The sequence below is a fragment of the Alligator sinensis genome, unplaced genomic scaffold (assembly GCF_000455745.1).
Source record: "Alligator sinensis unplaced genomic scaffold, ASM45574v1 scaffold1076_1, whole genome shotgun sequence".
Lineage (NCBI taxonomy): Eukaryota > Metazoa > Chordata > Crocodylia > Alligatoridae > Alligator > Alligator sinensis.
In genome coordinates this window covers 436,763-462,704 of record NW_005842909.1, presented here as the reverse complement: position 1 = coordinate 462,704, position 25,942 = coordinate 436,763, and the positions used below count along the sequence as shown (strand labels likewise).

The window sequence follows — 25,942 nt, the reverse complement described above, 5'->3', positions numbered from 1 at the left end:
ATGTAAAATATATTAGAATATAGTAGAATTTTAAAATTGTCTTATTTTCAGTGGAATCAAAATTTATGATGTGATAGAAATACATGTGTGGATAACACACAGGTTGCTTATGGTTCTTCAGAAATGTGTGAATATAAATATATAAATACACACAAATGCATTTATTTGATATTTGAGCATTTCAGTCCAGCTAACAAAAGTATGTGAATAATGTCAGCCCTACCTACAGAAGAGGAGACTGAGTCTCAGGAAAGATGAACAATCAAATCTACAAGATGAGTATGTAGCACTGTAAGAAAATTAAGCATTTTGGTCAGTACTATTCCCAGTAGGAACGATGTATCTCTCTTCATTCATAAATATGCTTGACATATCATAATACAGAAAATGTAAAATGAATTTTATTGCACAACATTTCATTAAGAAAATATAATAAAAGACTATAATAAAGAAGAGAAAATAGCCTGAGGGATAGAAACTATTCAAATCACAAAAAAATAAGTAGGCATTAAAAAAAAAACTATTTATTTAACTGAAATTAAATAATTGCATTTTACATTGAGCTAGAACCAAGTCTCATTGTGTAATGTGAAAAAGAAGTTGGACTGCAATGAAGAGAGAATATTCTCTGCTGCTCTGTATAGGTACTACATTACCTATTTAGAGGTATAACACCACAAGAGATACTCACCTGACAAATAGTTTTTAAAAAATACAGGCAGTCCTCGACTTACACCGCTTTGAGTTACATGGTTTCACACTTACCACGTTTATAAATTGACACCCTGTTTCAACTTTATGATGTCAGTTTTGACTTACAACGCTTGATCTGATACAATGCCACGCCAGCGAACAAGTTCACTATGTCTCTTATCTCCCTGGAGAACATCTGTCCAAACTTCTTTGGACACTTTCTTTAAGAAAGCAGACAAGACTCGAGAAAAACTTGCAGCGAAGACTCCAGGCAAGAACCCTTTAAAAAGTCCAACAAAGAGCCCTTCAAAAAGTCCAGCAAAGTCGCCTCAAAGAAGTCCTTCCAAATCAATAAGATTGCTATTTACAATATAAATACATTAATGTAGCTATATTACTCATCTATAATTGACTGATTACAAAATTCTGGGGTATTTTTGATGAAAATAGGGTATCAGGGTTCAGGAACCCATTCCCCATTTATAACATTGTTTCTTATGAGAAAATTGCTTCCGGGTTACAATGTTTCGACTTAAGATGCGGTTTTCAGGAACCAATTATGTCGTAAGTCCGAGAACTGCCTGTAATCAATATAAGCCAATATGAGCATCAGTCACACAACATTCAATGAAAACTAAAGACAAAGTAAAATACAGACAATAGAAATATGCTGCCCTTCACTAAACATCATCCTGACATCAGCATTTTTTCTCAAAAAAATTCCCTTACAAAGATAAGCTGGATAGGTTACCACATACCTTTAAGGTTAACACATTCAGATTATTTCAGATAGGGGAGGTCAGGAAAGAGCACATTCCAAAGGAAAAGGTTATCTATGTCAGGATCTCATCTACATCATTCTTTTGTTTCTACCAAAGGGTTTTTAGTTTAAGTGTCTCCTTAGCTGTAGTAGTTCAACATAGAGTAGAGGCAGTCCCTCAAGTAGATAGATCTCAAGCTATTTAGAGCTTTACTAGCACTGTCAGCTCCAACTAGAAACCCACAGGCAGGTAGTACAGAGCCCGGAGCATTGGTTTAATGATCTCTCAGTAGCATTCTGTACAAGTTTTACTTTTTTTCCGAGAAGCGCAGTCCCAAATAAAATGCACTGTAGTGGTCCCAAATTAAGATCATGAAGAATGAATCTGGATGGAGAACTCCCTATCAGAAAAAAAAAAGTTGCAGAATAAAGCTGTCATGGCTAATGATAATATAGGGTCACTTAACAATAAGAAATTCCTAACATTGTTAACGTGAGTAAAACACCTTTCCAAAAGGACAGATTTTTTAGCTGATCTTCCTATTATTTTACTGAGCTTATCAACATTATTTCTGTTTTATCTGGGTTGAGGCTCAAGCTACTCAGATTCTGTGATCCCCACTTTATTTTATTTTGGTGTAGAAATGGCTATTTGGTGTTGCAGTTGTAAAGTTCCTTGCAGAATGAGGTGCTACTCCATGAGAATGAAAGGTGCTAACTGCATTATCTAGATTACTGAAGGCAGAGGCATGCATTTCAACACACATGGCTCATGAGCTTTCTTTAACTGTCTAATGGCCTCATATTTTCATCAAACAGGGGAATTAAGTTATGCAAAATCCCACAGGAGGAAAAAGAGGAATTATTGTCCAAAGCCACCTTTTGAGAGTCCCCCAAAAGAAAAGTTAAAAAACCATTTGAGTCATCCCATTAGCTCCTGCAGATGTCCACAAATAATAATTTATGATCAGCAGTATCAAAGAGACTAGATAAAGCTACTAATATCAGCAGTGTGGTTACTTGAGCGTCACACATTGTTAGGCCACCAACAAAATCCATATCCAAAGGAAATACAATATCCATATCAATATCCAAGTAAATCTGAAGCATCAAGATGCATAATTGTCTAAGCACCTTTTCTGTCATATTTGATCTCAAGAGGAAGATCTGACACAGAATGATAACTGACCAGATTGTCAATGTCATGTGTGAGTTTCATGGACACAGGTTGTACCAATGGTTCTTTTAGAGTAGACACACCCTGCCCTCCTTAGGGCAGGCACTTCCAATCTCCATTGACGTTGGGCTGAACACTTTCCCATTGGCTTTCACTAGCCAAGAAGAAGATATGAGTCTATAGCAAAGGCTAAAAAGAAAAATTGAAAATTGTTTATATCGGACATTGGACCGATGGGGCTGATAATTTGGCCAATAAATGGCCATGCTGCGTGCAGCCACAGCACAGCATGGAGCAGAGGTGGCAGTGTGGAGAGCTGCCTCCAGATGGTAAGTTGGAAGGGGAGCGGGGAAGGAAGGGACATGGGGGGGGATCAACAACCCCCCTGCGGTAAGGGAGTGGGCAGGGGCAGGAGCTGCCCAGCCGGGCCGGGGGGGTGGGGGGGACAGAGCCTCGATGTGTGGGGTGCGTGTGGCCCTCACTGCTGTTTGCACCCAGGAAGGGTTGGGGTGGGGAGGCATGTGCCCCAGATCTGAGCAGCAGGGGGCGGGCTACAGCTGCGGGGTGGAGCCGGAGCCGGGGCTGCATGGCGCTTTTCTTGCTAGGGGCTGTGCTCGGAGTGGGCTCTGGTAGCACTAGGAGGAGGCTGCAGGCACGCCAAATTTTGCTGCAACTCTACTCCCAGCCCCGCACCGCCACCCAGTGCAGCCCTGGCTGAACGCCCCTCCTCCACACAAGCACCAGGAAAAGCCATGGCTGTGGCAGGTGGTGGCATGGGGCTGGGAGCAGAGCTGCAGCTACATTTGGGGTGGGTGCAGCCTCCTCCCAGTGCCACCGGAACCCACTCCGAGCCCTGCCCCATGCAGCACCGGCTCTGGGTCCGCCTCACAGCTGCAGCCCACCCTCGGCCCACCCCGTGCAGATCTGTGGGTATATACCCCCACACCCCCAACCTCCCTGGGTGTAAGCAGCAGTGGGAGCTGCCCCCTCCCCACAAGCTGCGGCTCTGTCCCACACCCCGCTACCGCCCCAGCCGGGCAGCGCCTGCCAATGCCCCCTCCCTCAGCGCAGGGTGCATTGATCTGCATCCCAACACCCCTTCCCTCCCGCCTCCCCTACGTCACACCGGACTTACCACCTGGAGGCAGCTGTATCAGATATCAGATCAGTATCAGCTGATATGCCTCCTTAAATATTGGCTATTGGTATTGGCCCCCAAAATCTCTATCAGTGCACCCCAAATGATTTTACAATAAGTATACAGATTATATTTTACCAAATATGCTTACATTAAATGGATGGTTGTATCAGAATCTTTTATTTCCAAAATAGTTGTTTGATTTTAATCTTCTCTAGTTCAAATTGGTTTAACTTTGTTGACTGTTCTGGAATTAATTTATGATTCACACAGTTGTCAGTTGTCAGTGAAGTAAAATCTAAATCAAACAATAACTTTGTTCAGTGTTTAAACTTTCACACACTAATGAAATCCTTTGAGGAAGGAGATGTATTGATTGGCTCCAGGAAGAATATATTCATTGTTTAATAAAACTGATCATGAAACTGTACCCAATAAAATAAAGTTGCCAATAATAAGACATGTTATCTCATGTAACATATATGAATAACTATTGTCTAAGTGTGCTAACTGTAATTTTATGTTATAAAGTCATTCCTTAGACTTTCACCATATAACTTATGTTCTGTATACACTTTATAATCAACTTGAATTGTTTAGAAAACTTGTGAAAACCTTTCAATGACCCAGATAATCTTTGGACAGGTTTGTTAGGTTTCTTACTTTCAACTTTTAAAACCACCTTTAACTAAGATTGTGATGAAAACCGTTCCCTTTAAAATACCTGCAAAATAAACACTAGATTCTATCTTGAATACATAGCCCTGGTTTGGTGTTGGAGATTCATTGTTGAAGCATAAATCCCTGAAATAATTCAGACAGAATACATTTTAATCTTAACCAAACCTTTGTCCCATCTCACTTTTAAATTGGATTCTCAGGGCACTTTCAGGATAGCTACAAGTCCTTTTTGTAAATGCTATGGGAAGCCAAAAAGAGAAGAGAAGAGAAACCTACCCTGTACACTTTACTGCAGAGTAGACTAATTAGCTCTGCAGTAGTGTCACCATTTACGTGTGTACTGGTATTAGGGCACAGTAAATTAATTAACTCTGCCATAAAATAGTACTGTTGGATAGTACTACACTGAACTGCATATGTAGACAGTGACCAGGGCTAACTGGGGCACGAGGGTGCTAAATTGCGGGGGCTGCTTGCTGCCTAGCCCTGCACTTCAGCACCCTTGTGCCCCAGCCAGCCCCTTTGCTGCCTGATGCTCAACCCGGAGCCCAGGGCTGACCCCCCAGGTCTCCTGCCAGCCTGAGGCTGCTCTGCCCCAGCTCAAAGTGCTGTGGTCCTGAGCGCACATGTAGATGTTGCATCTGGGAGCAGCTGACTCCAGTGCAAAATGTCCAGAGTTTATTGCTCCAAATTAACAGCACATGTAGATACACACCTCAGGTGTTAATTTCTGTCATGATTCTTTTGTAAATGTCAGCTTTTCACTTCTAACAACTCTGAAGTGCTTCCCAGAGCTCAAAACTTGATGCTGGCCATTTCTACTTCTGTGGTTCATACCAGCCCTCAAGGAGTAACATTGTAAAAAAAGTGATGCATGCTGGAAATAGTATCTAAAATCATTAAAGCATGGATTAAGTAAAATTATACAATCTTAAAATTAAGATAATTAATCTCAGTTTTTAAGCATCACAGTGCAGTTTTTGGATTACTACACATTTAAGCTTTTCTTTTTTCTACTGGGGAAAATCTGCTGAGACCATTATTTCGAGGCTGAGAAACATTACTTTTTTTTCCTTTTTTTGGTTGCTAATACAGCTGAAGTAGAAGCTATTAAAGTCCTTATATGTGTCATTACCCAAAGGGTATGATTTTGTGTGTGCTTCGGCACTGCAGAATTATTTCCCACCACATGGAGCTTTCTTTGTACGGTGCAATTCTCAGTTGCATAGAGAAAACCCTGGTGCAAAGGAGTTCCCGCCACCCGTATGTAAATTTGTTTCCCACTATTGGCTGTTTCTAAATTATTCCCACGTGGCGGCTAGCGATTGGCTTGCTAGCCGTATAAGAGGCTTAAGCAGTTTCCGCCCAAGTTGGAGGAGGAGAACTTCACATCCATCTCGTGAAGAACCCAAGCGCGCTGTGGAGCCTAACAAACTCCGCGTGTGCCTTAAAGGAGGATACAGGGGCCTGATCAACCTCTAGCCTCTCCCCGTCGCCGCCTGATCCCTCGACGTACCCTTCCCTGCGCACTTTTGGTCGGTCCACGGAGCCTAGCAAACTTCATGTGTGTGTATCCAGAGCTCTGTCCGGGTTGTTTCAAGAGGCTCGAGTTTTCTACGGGTCTTGTTCGTGTTTAAGAGGCTCGAGTTTTCTGCGGGTCTTGTTCGAGTTTTGTTTTCATTTTGTAACTGCAACTCAAGAAAGTTTTCCTGCCTGCACCGCGACCACCTACGGTGTAAGTAAAATAATCTTTAATCAACCTCTACGCGTCCATGCCTAATTCTAGTTCGCTGTGCCGAACCCTTTCCCCGGCCCATGTGCCCTGGCTGCTGGCCACAGCTCCTCGGCCCCAACAATATGTTCCATAAAAATCTATCTTGCATGAAGATGTAAAATTAATACATTATGGGGAATTCCACAAAAATATTGGCCCATAAAAATTCCGAATAGAAAGTCCTGCCCACTCAGTTTCCTCTAAGGGCAGAAAATATATGTCCCTAAGACAGGGGCTGATTCAGGAGGTTGCAATGGCATAGTCAAACTTCCCTTTGTTTCTTGCTGCTTGTGTAGGGAGGAGGATCTCAGCTTCTCATTGGGACAGTAAGGCAGGGTGGCTGTGAGGGAGCTAGCTTGACTCCCCAGGGCTTTCTCTGACTCTCTCCCCTAGGTTGTCTCTAACTCAGCACTGGGTATAGAGATCTACTTTTGCTATTTGGGCAGAGTAGGGTGGGAGTGGGGAGTCTCAGGTGGTCTCATGAACCACCTGAGACCCACTGCAGCATCATTACTTGACACAGCTTGAGCTTCCTGCACTGCTGCTGTGGTGCAGGCAGGGGCTTGGACTCCTGCTGGGGGACGGTAGTGTATCTTCTAGGGGCACAAGTGGGGTGCGCATTCCAGGAGCTGATTTGGAGGTCCGTGGGAATGAGGACCCTGTCCCCCAGCCACAGCAACCAGAACCTGCATCTGCATACATGCCACAGCAGCAGTGCTTACCAACCGTGCCTCACCCCCACCCCCACCCGCCATGGTCTAAAGGGCAATGCCAATGGCAACTGCTTCACCTCCTTTTTCCACATGCTGGATCTACCTATGTGCATATACATATTCTCAGATGCTTTTTGAGCTGGTTTTGAATTGCATCTCTAAGAGGTCTGAATGACAAAAACAGATGACATATTAATGATAGTCATTAAAAGGGACCATTTGTAGGACCTTAGTGTAACCTTGTAGTTCACAGTGTGTGTATCTACACTTGCACTTTACTGCAGGGTTGACTAATTGGCTCCACAGTAAAGTGTCACAGTCTACACATGTGCCAGTATTAGACACAGTAAATGAATTAACTTCACTGTAAAATAGTAATGTTGGGCACAGTGCTATATTACAGAAGAGTAATTAAGTGTGAAGAAATGCATGTGTAAGCAGTGACAGTGCCTGGTTGGGGCACAAGGGTGATAAGTATGGGGCTACCTGCTGCCTACACACACAGCTGTGCAGGTTATGCACCCTTGTGACTCAGCCAGCCACTCTGCCACTAGATGCTGCCAACTGGAGCCTGGGGCTGCTCTGCCTCAGCTCAAAGTGCTGCTGTCCCAGGTGCATGTGTAGATGCTGCTCCTGGGAACAGTTAACTCTGACTCAAATAGCTCCAGAGTTTATTGCTTTGCATTAATTGAACATGTAGATGAACCCAGTTTTTCATAATTCTATAGCTCTATTTAGATTAAACATTGTCCCCTTCAGCATTGTATCCAGCTACCCCCCAGACATGTAGAAATACCATTCTCTTCCTTCCTATCATGTAAAACAGAGGTTCCCCAATTTTTTTATTGCGTAGCCTCTTCCAGATTTACCAGCTGCCCACATACCCCTTCCAGCATATGTTTTATATTTTAATCCCTTAAATATCAATTATTATTATAATGAAAATAAAATCTGCCATTACACAATTTCTTCTGTGTACCCCACAGAGATATCTTGCATATCCCCAAGGGTACATGTACCACAGTTTGGGAACCCCTGACATCAGAGAAATATCTTGATTACTTTAGGAGAGAAGAAGTGTTCTATAACTTGTGTTTAAGAGTTATCTTCACTTTATTTGTCTCTGAATTCTTATATTTTGTTTAATAAGTTATATTTTGCCTTTCATGTATTGATGGTATTTTCATTCATTTAATTTATTTCAGTATATTTGTACCTCAACCCAAAAACACTTCCAATACTTTTATTCTTAAAGAGCAACAGTGACATTCCGACCCTGTAGAAATTCATGGTTAAGCTTCCATTGACTTCAGCAGGGCCAGAATGTCACTGTAAAAGTTTCAAGAAGAACAAAACAAACATTGGTGGAGTTTATCTGAATATACAAACTTCATATAGGTCATATTAACTGCTCTTTTTCTTCTTTCCTAAGTCTGCATATTGCAGTAATTTTACTGTCTTCCATCTTCCAATATCTTCGCTTGTAGAGATCCTGCCTCAGCATGCAACCTGCCAGGTGATATTCTGTTTCTTTTGTTCAGAAGTAGAAAAATATATCTGCTAGTACATAGGTGCTGGAAAATAAGAAATAATGTCATCTTATACCTTCTCTGCTATTGTCCTTACTGTACCTCTTGTTCTGTAGTTGATGAACACAGCACTCTATGAAGCGCAATGTTCTATTCTGCCTTTTCTCAGCTGAAAAATCATTTAATGGGGAAAGTGTACAAAGTTAAAAAATGAATCATGTTCCACTTACCACAGGGCGTAATGTTTAGTGGAATCACACAGTAGAGTTCAAAGTGCTCAGGCTGCACAGAGCATATCTAAATTTTTTTTTTCTTTTCGTGAGGTGGAAGTGGGGAACTGAAAGAGGAAATCCTGCTGTTTAATTAAGCTAATAAAGTCTGGAGAAGTACTTTGTTTCCAAAAAACCTTATCTGATCTCATCCATCCTGACCCATTTGCAGTTCTTACTTCATGAGGATGTGGTAGTTGTGACTTTTAGGTTGTTTGCTCCTCTTAACATTTCACTCTGAGTCTTAAATCATCCACCTATCTGCAATAAATCAGGCACAGTACAGTAACTGTAACTCACAGCCTCACTGATTCCAAAAGAGACAATCAAGGGATCTTACAGCCTCTGGCTCTCTGATTCTCTGATGTCTGGGAATGACACAAAATTTGTTTGGAATCCAAAACTTTGTCATTTGATCCTCCGCCCCGAACTAAACAAGGTCTTGTGCTAGATGTGGCTGGCACTAGATTCCATGCAATTTTGAATACTTTTATTTATTTCTTTTTTACAGTTGTGCAGTTCTGAAGTTTTTCAGTGTCCAGGGTATACTAAGGAAGAAAGAAGCATTTGGCAAGTATGTCTCAAGAAGCTTCTATATTGGTTTCTTTTGCTTTCACCTTCAACCCCATCCCCAGCTGAATTAGAACCCCTCTCTTCATAGATTTGAAGAAGTCAGAGGAAAGAGCAAATATAATTGTTAACTACTGTACATCAACACGTTCTCATTACTCAGCTGCTCTAATTCCTACTGACTTGTAACTTCCTCCAGGGACTAGGAAGCCAGCTGGGAACTGTCAGAGAGCAGTGAGCTCTGGCTGTGCCACTTCACTCCAAACATCTCCCATGCACCACCCATTCTAGTCCAGCTGAGATTTCTATCCTGCTACTGAAATCCAATGGAGGCCCACTTAGGATTATTTTATGTCCCCAAGAACAGTGTAAAGGAGTTTTCATGTGGGCCAGAATGTGGTCATTTATTTTTAAGCAGTTAGAAATTACTTTTACAGTGCCCAGGTTCTATTAGAAGTTTGTGCAACCTCCTGTTTTAGCCATGTCCTAACTGCCAGCAATCTGTGTTATTACCACAGGATGACTAATGAGCACTAACTCTTTTACTGTAAACCAGAGACTTGGGCTACATCTCCATTGCAAGAAAGGTTAGGTTTTTGAAGCAAGTTAATTAATGTGCTAACCTGCCCTAATTTGCAGTGGAGACAAGGCTCTATAGTTTTGCCACAAAGTAAATTAGGCAAGGTAATCCATGGACTCAAGTACAGCGTAGGTTTCAAGGTAAAAATCACAGTTCTTCATCTCCATTAGGATTTTAGGGCAAAATAACTAATGCACAATGGTTATTCCACCATTTAAAAAAAACAAACAAACTGCACACACTCTTCTTATTGTGAAGACATAGCCTAATACTCTGTCTTTTTTTTATTTGGTTTCCCTCTTCCTTCAAATCCAAATGGGCATCACAGTTACAAAACTTTATCCAAATTCCTTCCATGACAGTTATATAAGCAGTTTGGTTGCTTTTGCAGGCACCTGGCTCTGCTCCCATTCCTTGCATCTATGATCTAATTTCCTCTTCTCATCTCTCAGCTGGTTTCCACAATGCACACCGTTTAGAGAGTCATCATAGCATCCCCAGAGCTATTGAATTAGTCTGATCACTATTCTAAGAATTATGTATACTAATACTATGAATCTATTTAACTTTTACTAGTAGTATTTGCCCACAGCACTATCGCTGTCACCATTCAGTCTAGCTGAATTCTTACCTAAACTTAATATTAGAATTTAGGTGGTAGCACTAAAGTCATGGCTTGGACATGAATAGTTTGTTCTCTGAAGAAAGTATTTATTGAGTACAGCCATTACAATTTTTAATCCAGAAACGACAGAAAACTTTGCCTAAGTTAATACATAACAGAAACTTTGCATAAGTCTTGCATGGGTTGAAGGGAACCTGAGAGCAAGTAGGGAAGGAGAATAACCCCCACTGCCACCACAGCTCTGAGGCCATAGGCTCTGACTTATTTTTGCTGGGAGGTGGGGGATAGTGGGGCCTAAGAAGATGGACACATGGAAAGTTGTATTCATTCCAGGTGATAGCCCTCTTCCCAAGGGGAGCCAGGATCCTTGGCCCCCCATGTACTTGACACCTTTGTTCTTCACCAGTCCCACATTGATGTTTATGAACCTGCCCCTGCAGTCAATCAAATCCTGCTATATTATCCTTTGTGGATGAGATATTCACTTGTGTCTTCTGCAGAAATACTAGGCACCCATGAGTACCATTAGTGGCCCCTAAACAGTTTGGAAGCCTGTCATCCAAAAGCCAGCTATTATTTCAGATGTAGTAGCTACATCCATGACTTTCAGTTATAGTGTTAGGACGTAGTTACACTGTACAATTCTCACATACTAACTTTTGGACATTTGGCCAGTGTTAAAGTTAGCATGTGCAACCCTGACCTGCCACTACAGAGCTGGAGAGCATAGACGTGAGTAGGAGCTTACAAGTTTGCTTCATGTCTGCCCAGCTCACTGGCCCTCTAGCTGCAGTATATATCAAAGGGAATTGGGCACTGGCAGTAGGGGAGAAAAAGGGGTAGTAGACTGTTGTTCCCCCCTGCTGCCCAGATTGCTCCTCCAACTACTTAGATCACCACCCCACTCATAGGCAATGACTCCATGGGTGCTCCAAAAAAAATTAGCAGGTGCTCAGCACCCATGAGCCACATCAGGTCAGCTGGGTTGAAGTAACATGTTGCCTCTTCTGGACATGTGCAGTGCTCAGTGTGGGAAGGCAAAAAAAAAAAAGAAGCACCCACCGGCAAAAAACAAAGTAGATGCCTATGTGCAGTATGTAGAGCCAGTTCGGTGTATGGTGCACCCAGCATGGGGACTGGAGCTAACATGAGCACTGCATGCAGCAGGCAGGTCTAGTCCAGGGCATGAACTGCATCTGGCACCCACACTGGACTGACCCTGAATGCTGGATCCAGGGCCAGTCTGTATCAGGCCCTTGGACTAGCCCTGCATGCTGGATCCAGTGGACAGGGCCAATCTAGCATGAGCACCACATGCAGCATATACCCCAGACCCATCCTGCCCATGGGGCCAAATTAATTTAACACTCCTGCTTTAGGGGACCAAATTTCCCTTGTCCTGCCATGGTTCCTGAAACCCAATCAACCAACGTTAAAACTGTCACATCTTCCCAGCTTTGTTGAAGGTATAACGAGAAAATAAAACCTTTGGAGAAAGAGAGCTGCTCATATAGGCTCACAGAAACCATTCAGGACATGCTGCATAAGTCTACATTAATTATTGCTGTAAAAGAAAACCTAAATTCTTTCCCCCACTGCCCCATACTATTCCAAGATGGAGTGCAATGATGCAGTTCAGTATGCAGACAAATGTAATTTTCTATAAGGTGAGTTGCTACTTTGACAGATTGTTCTTCCATATTTTCCACTGCTTCCTTCTAGGAGGCTAAACCTGCCATATGTTTTCAAGAGGAAATCTGCCATAACATTTTCATTTCCTGGCCCACAGTATTTGTCAAATGTGTAAGCTGTAGATGCAACACTGACTGATCACCTCTAAGTGATCTAGGAGACACTTTCTTTCATCAAGCATAGGCATTGATATTTTATTTATAGGCTTCCTCTCTCCTACACTTTATCTTGTCTGTTTAGATTATAAACTCTTTGAGGCAGAGACTGTTACTATGCGTGTGCTTAGCACAACGGAGCCCCACAGGCAGAAGAATGAGGCAAATAACAACTCTGTGGTACTCATCACACTAGTATCTGACAAACTAAAGCATGTAATGAATTTGTCCTCCATTCACTACTCTGAAGCAGAGTGGTAGTAAAGTTCCAATTTCATGGATTGGGAACTGAAGCCCAGTCTCTAATTAGATGACTTACCGAAAATACCAACCCCCTCCCCCCCCCCGCCCCAACAAAAAAAGAGGCAAATCTGGGAATAGATCCCAAATTGCTTATATTCCAATTCAATGCCATAACAGACATGTCCTTCTCTTGAAACAATACTGTGCTTTCTGAAGTCTTGAAGTGAATTCTAGGTTAATACTAGAGAAACGTCTACAATGAACTGATCTGTTACTTCCTCTAGTGGCACTTCTGATCTCCCTTGGAGAATAACTTGACTTCAGTAGGTTATCAGCAGGGATCCTGATTTTCTCTGATTAAAAAAAAAATCCCCAATTTTTGGTTTAAAAAAGTAACACCAAATCCACATTTTTTCATATAACAGTGTTTCATTTAAATCATGGGAAAATGTGGAGGGGTTACTTTTTTAACTGAAAATCGGGGATTCTTTTTAAATCAGAGAAAACCAAGATCCCTGGTTATCAGCTAGTTTTCTTTCTCTTCAGTTGATGCTAATGTGATCTATGGCCATCATTAAAACACATCTCAGGAAATGTTTATCCCATAAATTCTACCTCCCTTCTAATGCTCAAACTCTAGGACCCATCATTTCAGATGGAAATTATGGGATGGAGTGCCCAGCATGACAGACATATGGCAAGAATCAATAGAGTCAGCTAGCATGCCAGAACTGATCCCATCATTTTAAAATCCTATGCATTTTGGGTGTGTGTACATGTGCGCTTTAATGTGCAGTAACCTATTCTACTGTGTATTAAAGCATCACATCAAAAATAGTGCTAATATGCAGTAGAATTAGTCTACTGGGCATTTAGCATCTCTAAATAGGCATCGGTTTTTGCTACTGAATATTAGGGCAGCCTAGTGTGCCTTTATGTAGTACTCCATATTAGGCAGTGCAGACAGAAGTGAGTGACAATTTTTGCCTAATCTGGCCATAAAAAGCAGTTTATAGACATGACCGAACACAAGTGCACAGCTGCAAACAGCTTTAAAAATGGCGGATAAGGTGAAAATCTGACCTCCTCATTGCATGAGGTATCAGATAAACATGTTACAAAACATAGTGTCTTTTGTAAGGTGTTTCTGTGGAGCTCCCTGCCTGTCTCTGTTTCAGAACGGGAAAGGGGAAAGTGAGCAGAGACAGTTCAGCCTGTGGGTTTATCAGCCCCTCCCTGAAGTTGGGGCAGGTTTATTGTAGTTCCCCCAAGTTGTGGGGCTCCAGTTCACTTACCCCACCCTTCTGCACCAGCTGGGGCACCCCAAGAATGAGCTTCACCTACTGCCTTTCCTCCCCTCCCATTCTGAAAACAACAAGCACTGGCAAAGAGCCCTGGCCACTGCTACGGGAACCTGGCTGCAGGCTCCCCTCCGCCCTGGAGCCAGCAGTGAACTTCTGTCTGGTCCGGGGGTAACCCTGTAACTCTGAACACTTGGCAAAAATTGTTCTGAGTTACAGCTGGGAGCATAGCTGACCCGAGCAAGGTGCAGGGCCCAGGGCAAATCAGCCCATCCCGCCCTCACTCCAAACCCACGTGCCCTGGACCCCGTTGGTGGTGGGATGGGGGGGTAGTGAGTGGCTAGATGCGAAGCTGGTGGTGGTGCGGAGTTGCCACAGCCGCTCCACCGAGCTCTGTGGGGCCCCCAAAGCGTGGGGCCCAGAGCGGTTGCCCCGTGCCCTGTTTCACTCCCCCCACTAGGGACGGCCCTAGCTGGGAGCTGCACTTCTGTCCCCACGCAGCGGTAATAAACTGAATGCTCAGTAGCAAATGCGCATTCAGGACTTTGAAAGTGTATTCTGGACCTACCTGCAGGCTCCCCTAGAGATGGGCCTGCTTAATTCAGCGCTGCACAGCCTTTTTGGACTCCAGGCAGTCCTCGGAAAATGTCAGCTCTACGTTTTCAGGAGTGGAAAAAAAAATAGCAGAGCGCTTCTTTTGTTGCAAAGACCTCAGGGGTGGTGGGGGGAGGGGGAGAAACCACAACAGGTTGGGTGGGTTTTAACCCTTCAAGATTTCTGCTGGAAACCTCTGGGCTTCTGTTGCCACCCAGCCCAACACTGCTGCCTGTGTGTGGCACTCCTGAAAGAAGTTCAAGGCACCTCAGGGCGCCTTGAGTATCGCTGTCTTCATGACTTTTTCTGCCACGAGAGGTGGGCGGAGGAAAGGGCGCTCGGCTTTTCTTATTATTAACTGGCTCGCTGCCTGGCTTCTTCTTAAGCAGGTCACGAAGAGCCGGGAGACAGCAAGCAGGGCGTTGCCAGGTGGGGACGGGCATGGGGCTCCTCGCGGGGGGGCAGCCCGGCTCTCTCGCCGCCCGCCCTCAGCCCGCTCCTCAAGCTTTGGGATGCTCGAAACTTTCTGAAAACTTGTTACCAATTCGGTCCTGGGCACCGGGGGAAGGGGCCGCCTGGGGCCGGGCACGAGCGTGGTCCAGCCCAGCCCCGGCGGCGCTCGGGACTAGGGCGGGCAGGACAGGCCGCGGAGCCCCGGCCCCGCGGGTTCCCGTCCCGAAGGGGCGTCGCAGCCACGCGCTTCCCCCCGCCCCCGGTCCCGCGGGAGGGCGGGGAAGGGCGGGTCTTGCAGGGGCTGCAGCCGCGGCGGGCTCCGGGCACCGCTGATGCGTGGACTATCCGCTGCTGCAACATGCCCGAGCCACGGTTCCGCTGACTGGAGTTAGCACACGGCGAGCTGGGCTGGACTGCAGCGCTGCCTTTCCTTATGAAGAGGACACAAGTGAGTGGGGGCCGGGCGCACGTGCCCTCCCAGGGCTGGGGCGGCTGGGGCCGGTGGCGGCTCCCCCGGGCGCACACGGCCGCATACACATGCACATAGACACACGCACAGACGGGCACAGGTACACACATAGCCGCACACAGTCATGCACGACACAGGTACACGCAGACAGGCACACGCACATAAGTGCACACACGCACATAGCTTGACAGGCGCACACAGCTGACAGGTACACACACACACTGTACATACACACATAGGTGCACACACACAGGCGCGCACAGGCTGACAGACGCACACTGGCATGCACGCACACACAGGCGCACACAGGCTGACAGGTACACGTGCACATAGGTGCACACACGCGCACACACAGGTTGACAGGTACACACACACACACACACACGCCGGGACGACTCTATTCCCTGCCTGGACCCTTGCACCCCCAACCTCGCCGCGCCGCGCCGCGCCGGGTGCCGGGCTCGGGCAGCCCCTCCCGCCTGGCCCGTAGGTGCGATGCGTTTCAGGCGCTGGGGCATAACCGGGGCGGCCTGGCGGAGGCCCTTGGCTTTCCAGCGCGAGGAGGTGGGTGGGACCGAAGCGGCGCCTCCGCCCCGCGGGGCTCGGCAAGTCGGCAGCTGCGGTTGGGAGCTCGGTTAGTGCTTTCCCCGGGGCGAGGCGATAGCGGCACCAGGGCTTGGCAGGTCCTGGGAGCCTCGCACGGGACAGAGCTGTTGCGAGGCTCCCTACTCGTGTCGCTACTCGGGCTGAGATGAGGGATGGCTTGAAGAATTCCCTTCTCGCCCTCTGCACAATGCAATTGGGAGAAAAGTTCCAGTAAATGGGTTGGGATGAGGCTCTGATCGCTGACGATTTCCGCTAAGAACCTAACCTTAATAAATAAGTTACATATGTTGCCAGCCATGCCCTCATTAGATAGGTATGTGCTAAACACAGTGGACCTAAAACGCCAACTAAAGAGACAGACATATAGCTCAGTGCTATTCTGATTAGCTTCATTCAAGCAGCTTGTACCATACAGGACTCCGTATACATTTTCCATAGCTGTTTGGCATTCTTCCCCTTGCCCTTCCTCACCCTAGTAATAAAGGATTGCTCTGTACAGATGTGGGACTTTGTGCCATTAGGTTGTGCATGAGATTACAATCACTGCACTGTGTATATTTTCAAAAGGGGGAGGGGGAGCATAGTTGGTGAGAAAGGAGCAGGGAAATAATTTTACAAGCCCCGAAAGCTCTGTCAAGGGTAATGTCTGAGACTGCAAGATAGCAAGTGCTTGTAAAAGTCCCACTGCCTTCAGTAAGAATCAAAAGTGCTCAATACCTCTAAACTAGTAGAAAAAGGGAAAGAAATACTAATAGTGTAACAGCAGCCCCAGTACAGCTAGGGGCTGCTTTTGTTCTGGATGTGCTGCTACCTGTTTCTTCTTATCTGAATGCTTCCTACCTTGGTCCTGGTAGCTCACTTAAGGTATATAGCTTAAGGTTTTGGTGTATAGCTAGGATTAGTACAATAAACTAATATTAAAGACAGAAAAAATAAAAGGAAAAATAACCAGAAATGTGCCTAACTGTTCTACTAAGCAGTCAAAATAGTCTACCAAGCGGACTAAGCGGTCTCTCAAAAGGAGGGAATAGGAAACCCTTGTCTCATGGGGCATTTAGACCTGGATTGGACAAAACCTGGGGAAATGTATTGCATAGAGAACACTTGTGTAGCAGCTGTAGAACTCAGTGGTCTGTAATTATAGCAACATCTTATCAAAATGAAAACTCATATAAAATGAATATCTACAATAAAATGATCAGCTAACATTGCTATAACTAACACTTGAGATCATCGGGTTGGCTTTCACCCCTTAGCTATTGTTCCAGCACTTACATACTCAGTACAGATGATTATTTGGAAGTGTTTCTTTGCAACGTAAGGGTAGAAACTTTAAAAGTGTATACCTTTATTTACAATGGAATTGCTAACAGCAAAACACTAATTGTAACCTATTCCAGTTTACTCTTGGATGCATGTATGGGGAATAGGAATGGTTAAAAGTTACCAAGTAAGGTGATTTGTGATCCTTGTCCAAGGACATGTTTAACTTACAAAAAATATCAGTTATCACTTATGAAGATCCCCCCCACACCCCAATTCATAAATGCAGGGCAAAGCAAGCATAGTGGTTCCACCAATTATACCCGAAAGCCAAGCAGTCTGGCATTCTGCACCATATGGCTTAACTCAGGGGTTCTAAAAAACATGGTCTATCCAACTGTTTCTATCACAGCAGTAAAGCATCTGTCAGCCTTCAAGCAGTTACGCTTCCTGCTTGTTGGAGGTAGTTATACAGGTTTAGGTTTCTAGAGCCTTTTTCTCAGCTATATAATCTTTAAAAAAAAAAAACATACAAGAATCATTAAGCCTCCTTCAAAGTTGCTGCATATTCCTTCTAACACTTGTGATCTAAGATGAAGGGATAGCAAGCACACAAGAAGCCAAAAACAAACAATTAATCATTCTGAAGAAATTGGAGTATGAGAAACTAAACAAAGTACTTTTCATAAGAAACATGAAGTGTTACATGCAGGAGAAGAAAGCAACTAACACAATTAAAAGAGAGGGGGTGTAACCAAAGTAGAAATTAGTATTTTGATATTGCTTTATTATTCCTTTCCATGTAACTGTGGATTATGTTTGTTGCAAAGAAAAGGAATGGAATTGGCAATCTAGGAAGGAAGCTGCCCACTAGATCTTTAAGAAGCAGATAAAATTCCAAAAAGTTTGAAAGGTGCTCCCTTAGCGGAATAAATTAAACTGATCAAGATCAAACGGCCTTAAAAAACTATACTTAAAATGAAAGAATCCAAGTTTCTGTTGTTTAGGATAATGTTCTACAAGGCATTGTGTTTAGTTGTTGCAGCTAAATGATTGATGAAATGATCATACACATCTGCAAGTGAAGTGCTGAAGCACAGTGGAGGAAAAATAGGATTTTTTTTTAAATATATGTAATAAGCCAAAGAAGCATTTTGATAATTTAAATCCTGAAATTCCTTCAAAACATGTACAATTAAATAAAAATGTAATTCCCTATTGAAACATAACTATAACTTCTACTTATGTAAAAATAGAACAGCAGTTTCCTTGATTATTAATGGTATGATTAAACATTCATATTCTCAATAATAATATGATTAAACATTTAGGGTCTAGTCCTACAAATTTTTTACTCGTAGGAACAATCCCAATTAAGTAATCTCACTGAAGGATTACATGAATGCAAGATTATGCATTTAGTAATTAAACATTATTACTTGAAGTGAGTTTGTACTAATAAGCAAAAAAATCACTGATATCAAAGAAATCTTTGAAATTTGAGGGAAATAAGATAATTGATGATGCTGTAAGGCACAAAATATTTACTGTGTTTCTAATTTCCTCATTCTTTCTTTGATTAAATGGCAGTCTAACAAGTATTGCATGGTTCATTCAGAAAAAATACTGCTAAGGGAGTTGCATGCAGAACTACCTAGAAACAATAGTGAGAGTAGCATCAACCAGCAGCTCTTGTAATTGCTAACTGTTTTAGAAAAGAGACCTGACATACCAGGCTAGACATATGGCTTCTTAGAAATATTAGTTCTGGAAAAGGGTTGAGGGGCAGAACATGGCTTTTATTCACTGTTGAATGGATGTATTTATTGCTGGTTACATGACCTTTTGGGCTTGTGTAGAGGGAATCCTTCATTCTTGCCTCTGGACAGGAAGGGAGCCTGTTTGGAAATTACAAACTATGTATGAAGGAAGTCAATTGAGATCATATTCAAGGAGAATGACGATCTATGTATTTGTCTTGCATAGCAGAAGGTTAAAATAAAGAGTAAAATATAGATCTGTTGCAAAATTATGTATGCTGAGCATATGCAGGCACTGTCTTGATGGAAGTACCAGCCAATGAAAATTAAATTCTAGCTCAATTTTCTCCTTCTCTGACAGGTGTTCAGGGGACAGTTTGAGATGGATCGTGTAGACCAGTAGTTCTTAGACTTTGTTGATTTGAGGCACCCCCAGGCAACTGTGGTACCCAATTTCAAAAATTTAAATTTATACATAACAGCACTTTGCTGCCTTGCAGAGAGGCCTGGGAGTGAGAATGGGGGACTGTCCAGGCAGGGACAGGCCTGAACCTGGGCTTATTTGTTTAGTTTATCTGCTTATCTCCTTATGCTTCACTTATCTCCTCACTCCCCACACCCTTCAAAAGATCTAGCAACACCCCAGGGTGCCCCATCACCCTTGCTGAAAATCACTAATGTAAATTGTATAGGGTTTCACAACAAGAATTCTATAAGCACTGCGTAGGCACAGATTTCTATAAGCCCTGCTTAGGAGACAGAAGCTGTAGAAGCCAGGATGCCATGCCATAACCAGTTAATAAAATAGGTCACTCCACAACTCTGCTTTTGTGTTTGCCTCTAGAAGATTAATTTGCTTAGTTTGAAATATTACATTTTGAACCTCCTGAAGTGTGTAAAAAAACAAACAAACAAAAAGCCCTTTTTGGAGGTAAAACAGTAGGGTTGTCTAGATATTCTCCGATCAATGGTTTAAAGTTGCACTGGTTTGCGTAGTCACCAGGCTATGCAAAAGTTAGAGTTGGCCAGATGTGCTGGTTGGCTTAGAGTGGGCAATGCTAAGTATGTAGTATACACAGCACCCATTTATTTGAAGCAGATCCTGAAAAAAAATATGTCTATACAAATCTGTTTGAGTAGTTTTGGAGCTGACATAAAAATGAAAGTATTTTGTTCTAAACTCGCTCTTTGGTATGCAAACCCCCATATAAGTTAAATTAACTTTCCAGACCTGCCACTTTTCCTTGGTGTACCGGTAGAAGGAAACTGGGAAGAGGGGAAGGTGTCACATTCTTATTTTTGTTGGCTGCTTATTAATTAAATTCGGATATTTTATTTAATTACATTTATGAATCTTTATTTTTCAAGTTTTCATATATGGTCAAATCCCCAAGTGCCGTTCACTGATGTAGTAAATAAATTTACTATAAAGCATAAGGTTATTGTACTGTGAGGGTCTATTTTTATAAACTGTAACTGTAAAAATTATCAGAAGTATATTAGTTTAGGAATGGAAATTGAAGATACAGTATATTAAAATTGCCCAAGAAAAACATCTAGGTAAGGTGTTTAGTTAATTAAAACTGTGACTTTTAGAATTTCTTACTGAGGGATGATAAATGAATTATTTCCACTGAAACAAATGTCCAATTTGGTAACATAGTTTAATGGACATTATGGGGCATGTTGATACAGGTGACAAAATTTACAAGGTGAATGAATGGTTGTTTGCTTATGGAGTCTGCTCTCAGGTTCAATCTCTTGGGATCAGTGCACACCAGCTATTTGTTTATCTTCCTGACCCCATCATTACTGCTAAAACTACTGTAGGGGGAGAAAGTTAAAATACTTGAGTCTCCCTAACAAAGCACATTTCATTCATAAGTTCAGGCAAAAATAGAACGTGTTCCCAAATCATTCTGCATCCAGCCAAGTCTAGGCTGTAGTAAGGTCCAGGAGCACATTTCCCCCAAACTATTCTTCAAAATTAAAGGATATTTTAAAGGATATTATAACCCAGTGAATGCGTACCTCTGCCTCTCTATGTGTCTACTTATTAGGGGTGTGTGAAGCTTCGGTCTCTGATTCGATTTGGCGGAGATTCGGCTTGATTCAGCAGCCAAATCTCCAAATCCAAATTGAATCAGGAGACCCTTTAATCTCTCCGAATTGAATTGGACCCCCTGGCAGACCCGGAAGTACTTCCAGTCCACTTCTGGATTCACTATCGAGCATGCGGGGGGACCCCTGCTCTCCTGTGGGATGCTCCATCCTCCCCACTATCGCAGTGTTCATAAGCTGCGCCTGGTACCTCAAGGTATGTAGAAATTTTTTTTTAAAGCTATGTCCGAATCGCTGATTCTCTGAATCAGCATTGAATCTTCAGATTTGGTTTTGGCTGAATCAAATCAGGACAGTGATCCCAATCAACAAATCAAATCATTGCCCCTGATTTGGGCCGAATCCGAATCGAATATGGCCCATTTTGCACACCCCTACTATCTATCTATCTATCTATCTATCTATCTATCTATCTATCATCTCATGAATAGAGCTCTAACTCACAAAAGCCTATGCATCTGTGATTGATTTAGTCTATAAGGTTCATTTCTACCTTGCCTCTTATCTATCTAAGGTACATATGGCGCCCCCATGCAGCAGTACATGGGTGCTTTAGGATCTTTTATTGGATTTATCTACACAATATGAAAAGTAGGAATGAAGAAACAGAGAAGGTTTGTAGATTTTAAAGGTATATAGGTGCCTAGTCCCATTGATTTCTTTTTAATTAGATTTAATCACCTAAATATAATTTTAAAACCTGTCCCTGAATTTTCTAGGCAGTTAAATCAAAAGTGATCTAGGCACTTGCGTCTATACCTGAAAAGATGCTTAGGAGTCTATATACATCTTTTGTCTTCAGAACCACCATGTAGATGATACTGACATGCTTAAAACCATCACTTAGATGCCATCTAAGCCCTATAGGTGCATTGTCCATTAGTGGGCCTCTCAAGTCTGGTATCACCTCCCTAAGTAACAAATGATTCTGAGTTCTAACATTAGTCAAAGTCTCAGAGCTATGTAGTGAATCTGGATTCTCAAGATTAACATTAGCCTGCCTATCAAATCAGCAGGGCCCAATCCTGCGAACGAGTGTGTTCTTTAAGCGCACCTGGGTGTGTGCGCATGTGTGTCTAAGCCAGAGCTTTCCAAACTGTGTGCCGTGACACATTAGTGTGTCGGCGGCAGTGTGTAGGTGTGTCGCGCGAAATGCAGAAAATTTTGCGGAAGGGCACCGCGGAGCTCCCTTACTCGCGTCTGCTTCCCTTGGCCCCTCCCCCAGAACTGAATTACTGTGTCATGAAATGATGCATGTCTAAAAAGTGTGTCACCAACATGAAAAGTTTGGAAAGCTCTGGTCTAAGCACTCATTTAAAATGTGGAAGACTCGGGTTTCAAATCCCTGGTCTCGGGGAGGGACCTGAACCTTAGTCTTCCATGTCTCTGGAGAGTGCTCTAACTATCAGGTATTTGCTGCTGTAGGATGAGTCGTAGGGTATGGATATACATAACACAATATCTTAAATGTGGTTTAACCTTGAAGTAGACAGACATACACCTCTGTAAAGCTGGTTTAAATCTTCTTGAAATGGTTCAAAAGTGTATCTAGAAAATCAAGTAATATTTTGAACTAGTTCAGTGTGAAATGTTATGTGGACATCCAAGTGACATGAGCATGGTCAGTCCTCCAGACATTCCCCCGCTGTGTTGCCTTCCCTCCCCCCACCCAAACTGTTATAACTGGCAACTCTGGTATGTAGCCAGAACTCTACCCCCTTTTTTATTTTTGTTAACATTTCTTATCAATGATTTCCCTTGCATTGCTTTTCTTTCCCTCCCCACCCCAAATCAGGCAAGCATAGTGCAGACTCCTGTCACTTGCAGGCTATTGAGGTTTATTGAACTCATGTTTAGAAAATAACAGAAAATTGACAATGCTTTCAACCACAGGGCACCCACCCCTAAGACTTCCAAAGCATGGTAAACCCCCTGCTCCCCTTCCATGCCAGGCTTGCTGGGCTGAGTGCTCACTGCCACCCCCTGGTGTCAGAGCCACAACACATCACATAACTGTAAACTGGTTCCCAGTCAGTGATGTTTTGGAATGCTTTGGTTGTTGTGTATGTCCACACCCTTAGTCATTATTCCACTTGGTATAAATAATTCATTGTTCATTGGACCCAAGAGAATTAATTTAAAAGTTAGGTCACACAGCTGGTATATGGAGGACTAAGATTCGTGTTCCAATTCAAGTAGCTCAAGGTATAACTTGGCTGTTAACCCAAACCTTATTCACACAAACTATCAGCTTGAATTTGTGTGGCCCTTTAAGCTTGAGCTAGATGGCTTGTTGGTCATATTGGTTGAAGCTTAAGTGCTGCTGACACTCAAGTTAGTAATACAGTGGGGATAAGTTTATAGGTGATATATTAGAGTTAGGACGGCTCACTAGCTGTTTATTAATCAAAATCCCATCAATCTGCAGTTTTAACTTGTGTTGTTCACAATATGGCCATTTTCACTAGAGCTAAGCTAGCTTGAGTATAGTAACTTGGCCAAACCGTTGCAGTGAAGACAAGGTATGAAAAGGTGAATAGGTAAGTCCTATTCAGCTACTCTGCTACTTCCCACTTCTTCATTCTTTTGCTTCAAATAAGGACTTCAAATATATTTAACTTCAGTTCTTACCTGGGTTTTAGGCCATTTCCTTTGTCCAGAATCCACAGAAAAAAAACCCTCTGAACTTAGCCTGGGCTACTATGTACTTACCTGGAAGCACAAGCTTCACTTCACTAGAACATGCCTATTTTATGGAGACAAAATCATTCATATGAGATTCTTACATCACTTTCCCACAATTCTTACTATGGGGGAGAGAATTTTTCATGCACTTAACTGGAAAAGAATCCCAGACATCTAAGCCTAAAGAGTTGTGCCTTCAAATGTAAATGGATGAAGGCAGAAACAGTGAAGCCAAAGCGTGAAGACAGAAGTGTAGCTCCCTACTGTAACTCATGGGGTTTCACAGGAAGCGCCACAAGTTCCAGCAATCCTCAGGACTCAACAGATGTTTACTGTTGGTCCCAGGGGTTGGGGGGATCGAGTTGCAGCTGCTCTCCCCCAGCCCCACCCCGCCAGCCCCAGAATGGGAGGGAGGGAAGGGAGCAGAGGGAGCTTGTTCTGGGGGGTGGGCAACCCTCAGAATGAGCTCCATTCACTCCCCTTCCCATTCTGAAAACAGAGGTAGAAGCTGAATGAGGGTTCAGATTGCTGCAGGATTGGGCCCTTTTAAGACTCTACAGCCATGCCCTTCTATAAGGTTGCGGCTATAGAGAGCTGTTGCGCCAGGGGGCCAGTTGGACAACAGAATGTTACTTCCGTCAGCACCCAGAGGAATGCAGGTAAAGCTTTTCTGTGGAAACACTCAGACCCAGATTAAATAAATCCAGGTGCACAAACTTTGTTCTGGTTTATTGTGTACTGAAAACAATCTGATATCTGAGAAGTGAATGTTTTCCATTCTGCACCATTAAAGACATAGGTCAAAAGGAATATTTGTATTATTTTAGCATAGTAGAAATTCGTAACCTAACTTTGGTGTACTGAGCATAATCTTAAATAACCAGTTGCCTCTGGGAATTTACCTTCAGTATCACTATTTTTCATGAAGAAGACAGGAATTCAGTCTCAAAGTAAACTGTTAATTGAACTTTTTGAGATTGAGAAATTCAGATCAAATGTTCTTCAGTTATTTAAAAAAGAAGTTTTAGGATGATACCTGAACTGTAAATATTAGATCCAAAAATTATCTTTATGTCATCCTTTTAAACAAACACAATGTTTATTTCTTTCCTGCCAGTAATATTACTTTGTTAATGGCAGAGCAATACATGTTTTCCACATACTTGCAGGATGACATACAGCTATTTTTTCTGACTATGTGCTTGGGTTTATTTACTGACACTTGACCTTTAATTAGTTAGGTCATATACTTTATTATAATTTCAAATATTTTTGTTTTAGTCAAGCCATAAAACTGGTAGTTGTCTTTACAGTTTATCCCCCTTTTCAAACACAGAATTAACCCTGCAGACATTGTAGTATTATTTAGTGTGTTCCAACACATATAACAGTAGCTTCTGTATTAACAGGGTGAACTTATATAAACAACATGCACTGAAACTCTTGGTGTCAAATAGGAATAGCCCATTGATGTATCAGACAAGTGTTTCAAAATATAGTATCACAGTGCTATGAGCCTGGAAATTTTGGCGCGTTAGATGTATATTTGTTCATTCTTTGTACTTATCTACTAAACTTCCCTGTACAAAGTACAGACTTCATATTTCTTTATGAAATATGAATAAATGGGAATAAGATGTCAAAGAAACTAACACTGACTTTTACAGTATAACCGTGGTAATGGACTGTAGTTATGCAGTGATGAATCAGATTTGGTATGTTTAAATTAATAATGTACCGCATACATTCAAAGTAAATGCATAAGTGAAAAGAGGTGCTTGAAAATTCAGAAGGCTGAAATTTTACTTTAAATTTGTTATTGTTTTGTTGCATATATGCCTTAAATTCCAGCCCCCATTCACTAACTAAAATGTAAACCCAGGATTTTGTCATGCATTTGGCTATGCTATTATTAAATGCAACATTATGCTTCCAGCTTTTCAACTCTTAAGATCTGGATGTCAACTCTTGTTTGAGCTGAGTTATGTGAACAATTTTTTTTTAATGCACTTCGAGTCATATGTAGGAATGTGAACAATAGGCAGCCAACTTAATTTAGAAAGCTTGTATAACACTACTTGGCACAACACT

General features: G+C 42.7%; 1 protein-coding gene across 3 annotated transcripts in view; it reads left to right on the top strand.

Moving 5' to 3' along the window:
* Positions 1-15,247: 15,247 nt before the first annotated feature.
* KITLG (KIT ligand) overlaps positions 15,248-25,942 on the top strand; it is a 95,269-nt gene continuing 84,574 nt past the window's right edge. For all 3 annotated transcript variants that reach the window (XM_025192289.1, XM_025192288.1, XM_006036046.2), the window contains exon 1: positions 15,248-15,395. In XM_025192289.1, coding sequence (XP_025048074.1) covers positions 15,381-15,395 — 15 coding nt within the window. In that variant the 5' untranslated portion in view covers positions 15,248-15,380. The remainder of the gene's footprint in view (positions 15,396-25,942) is intronic.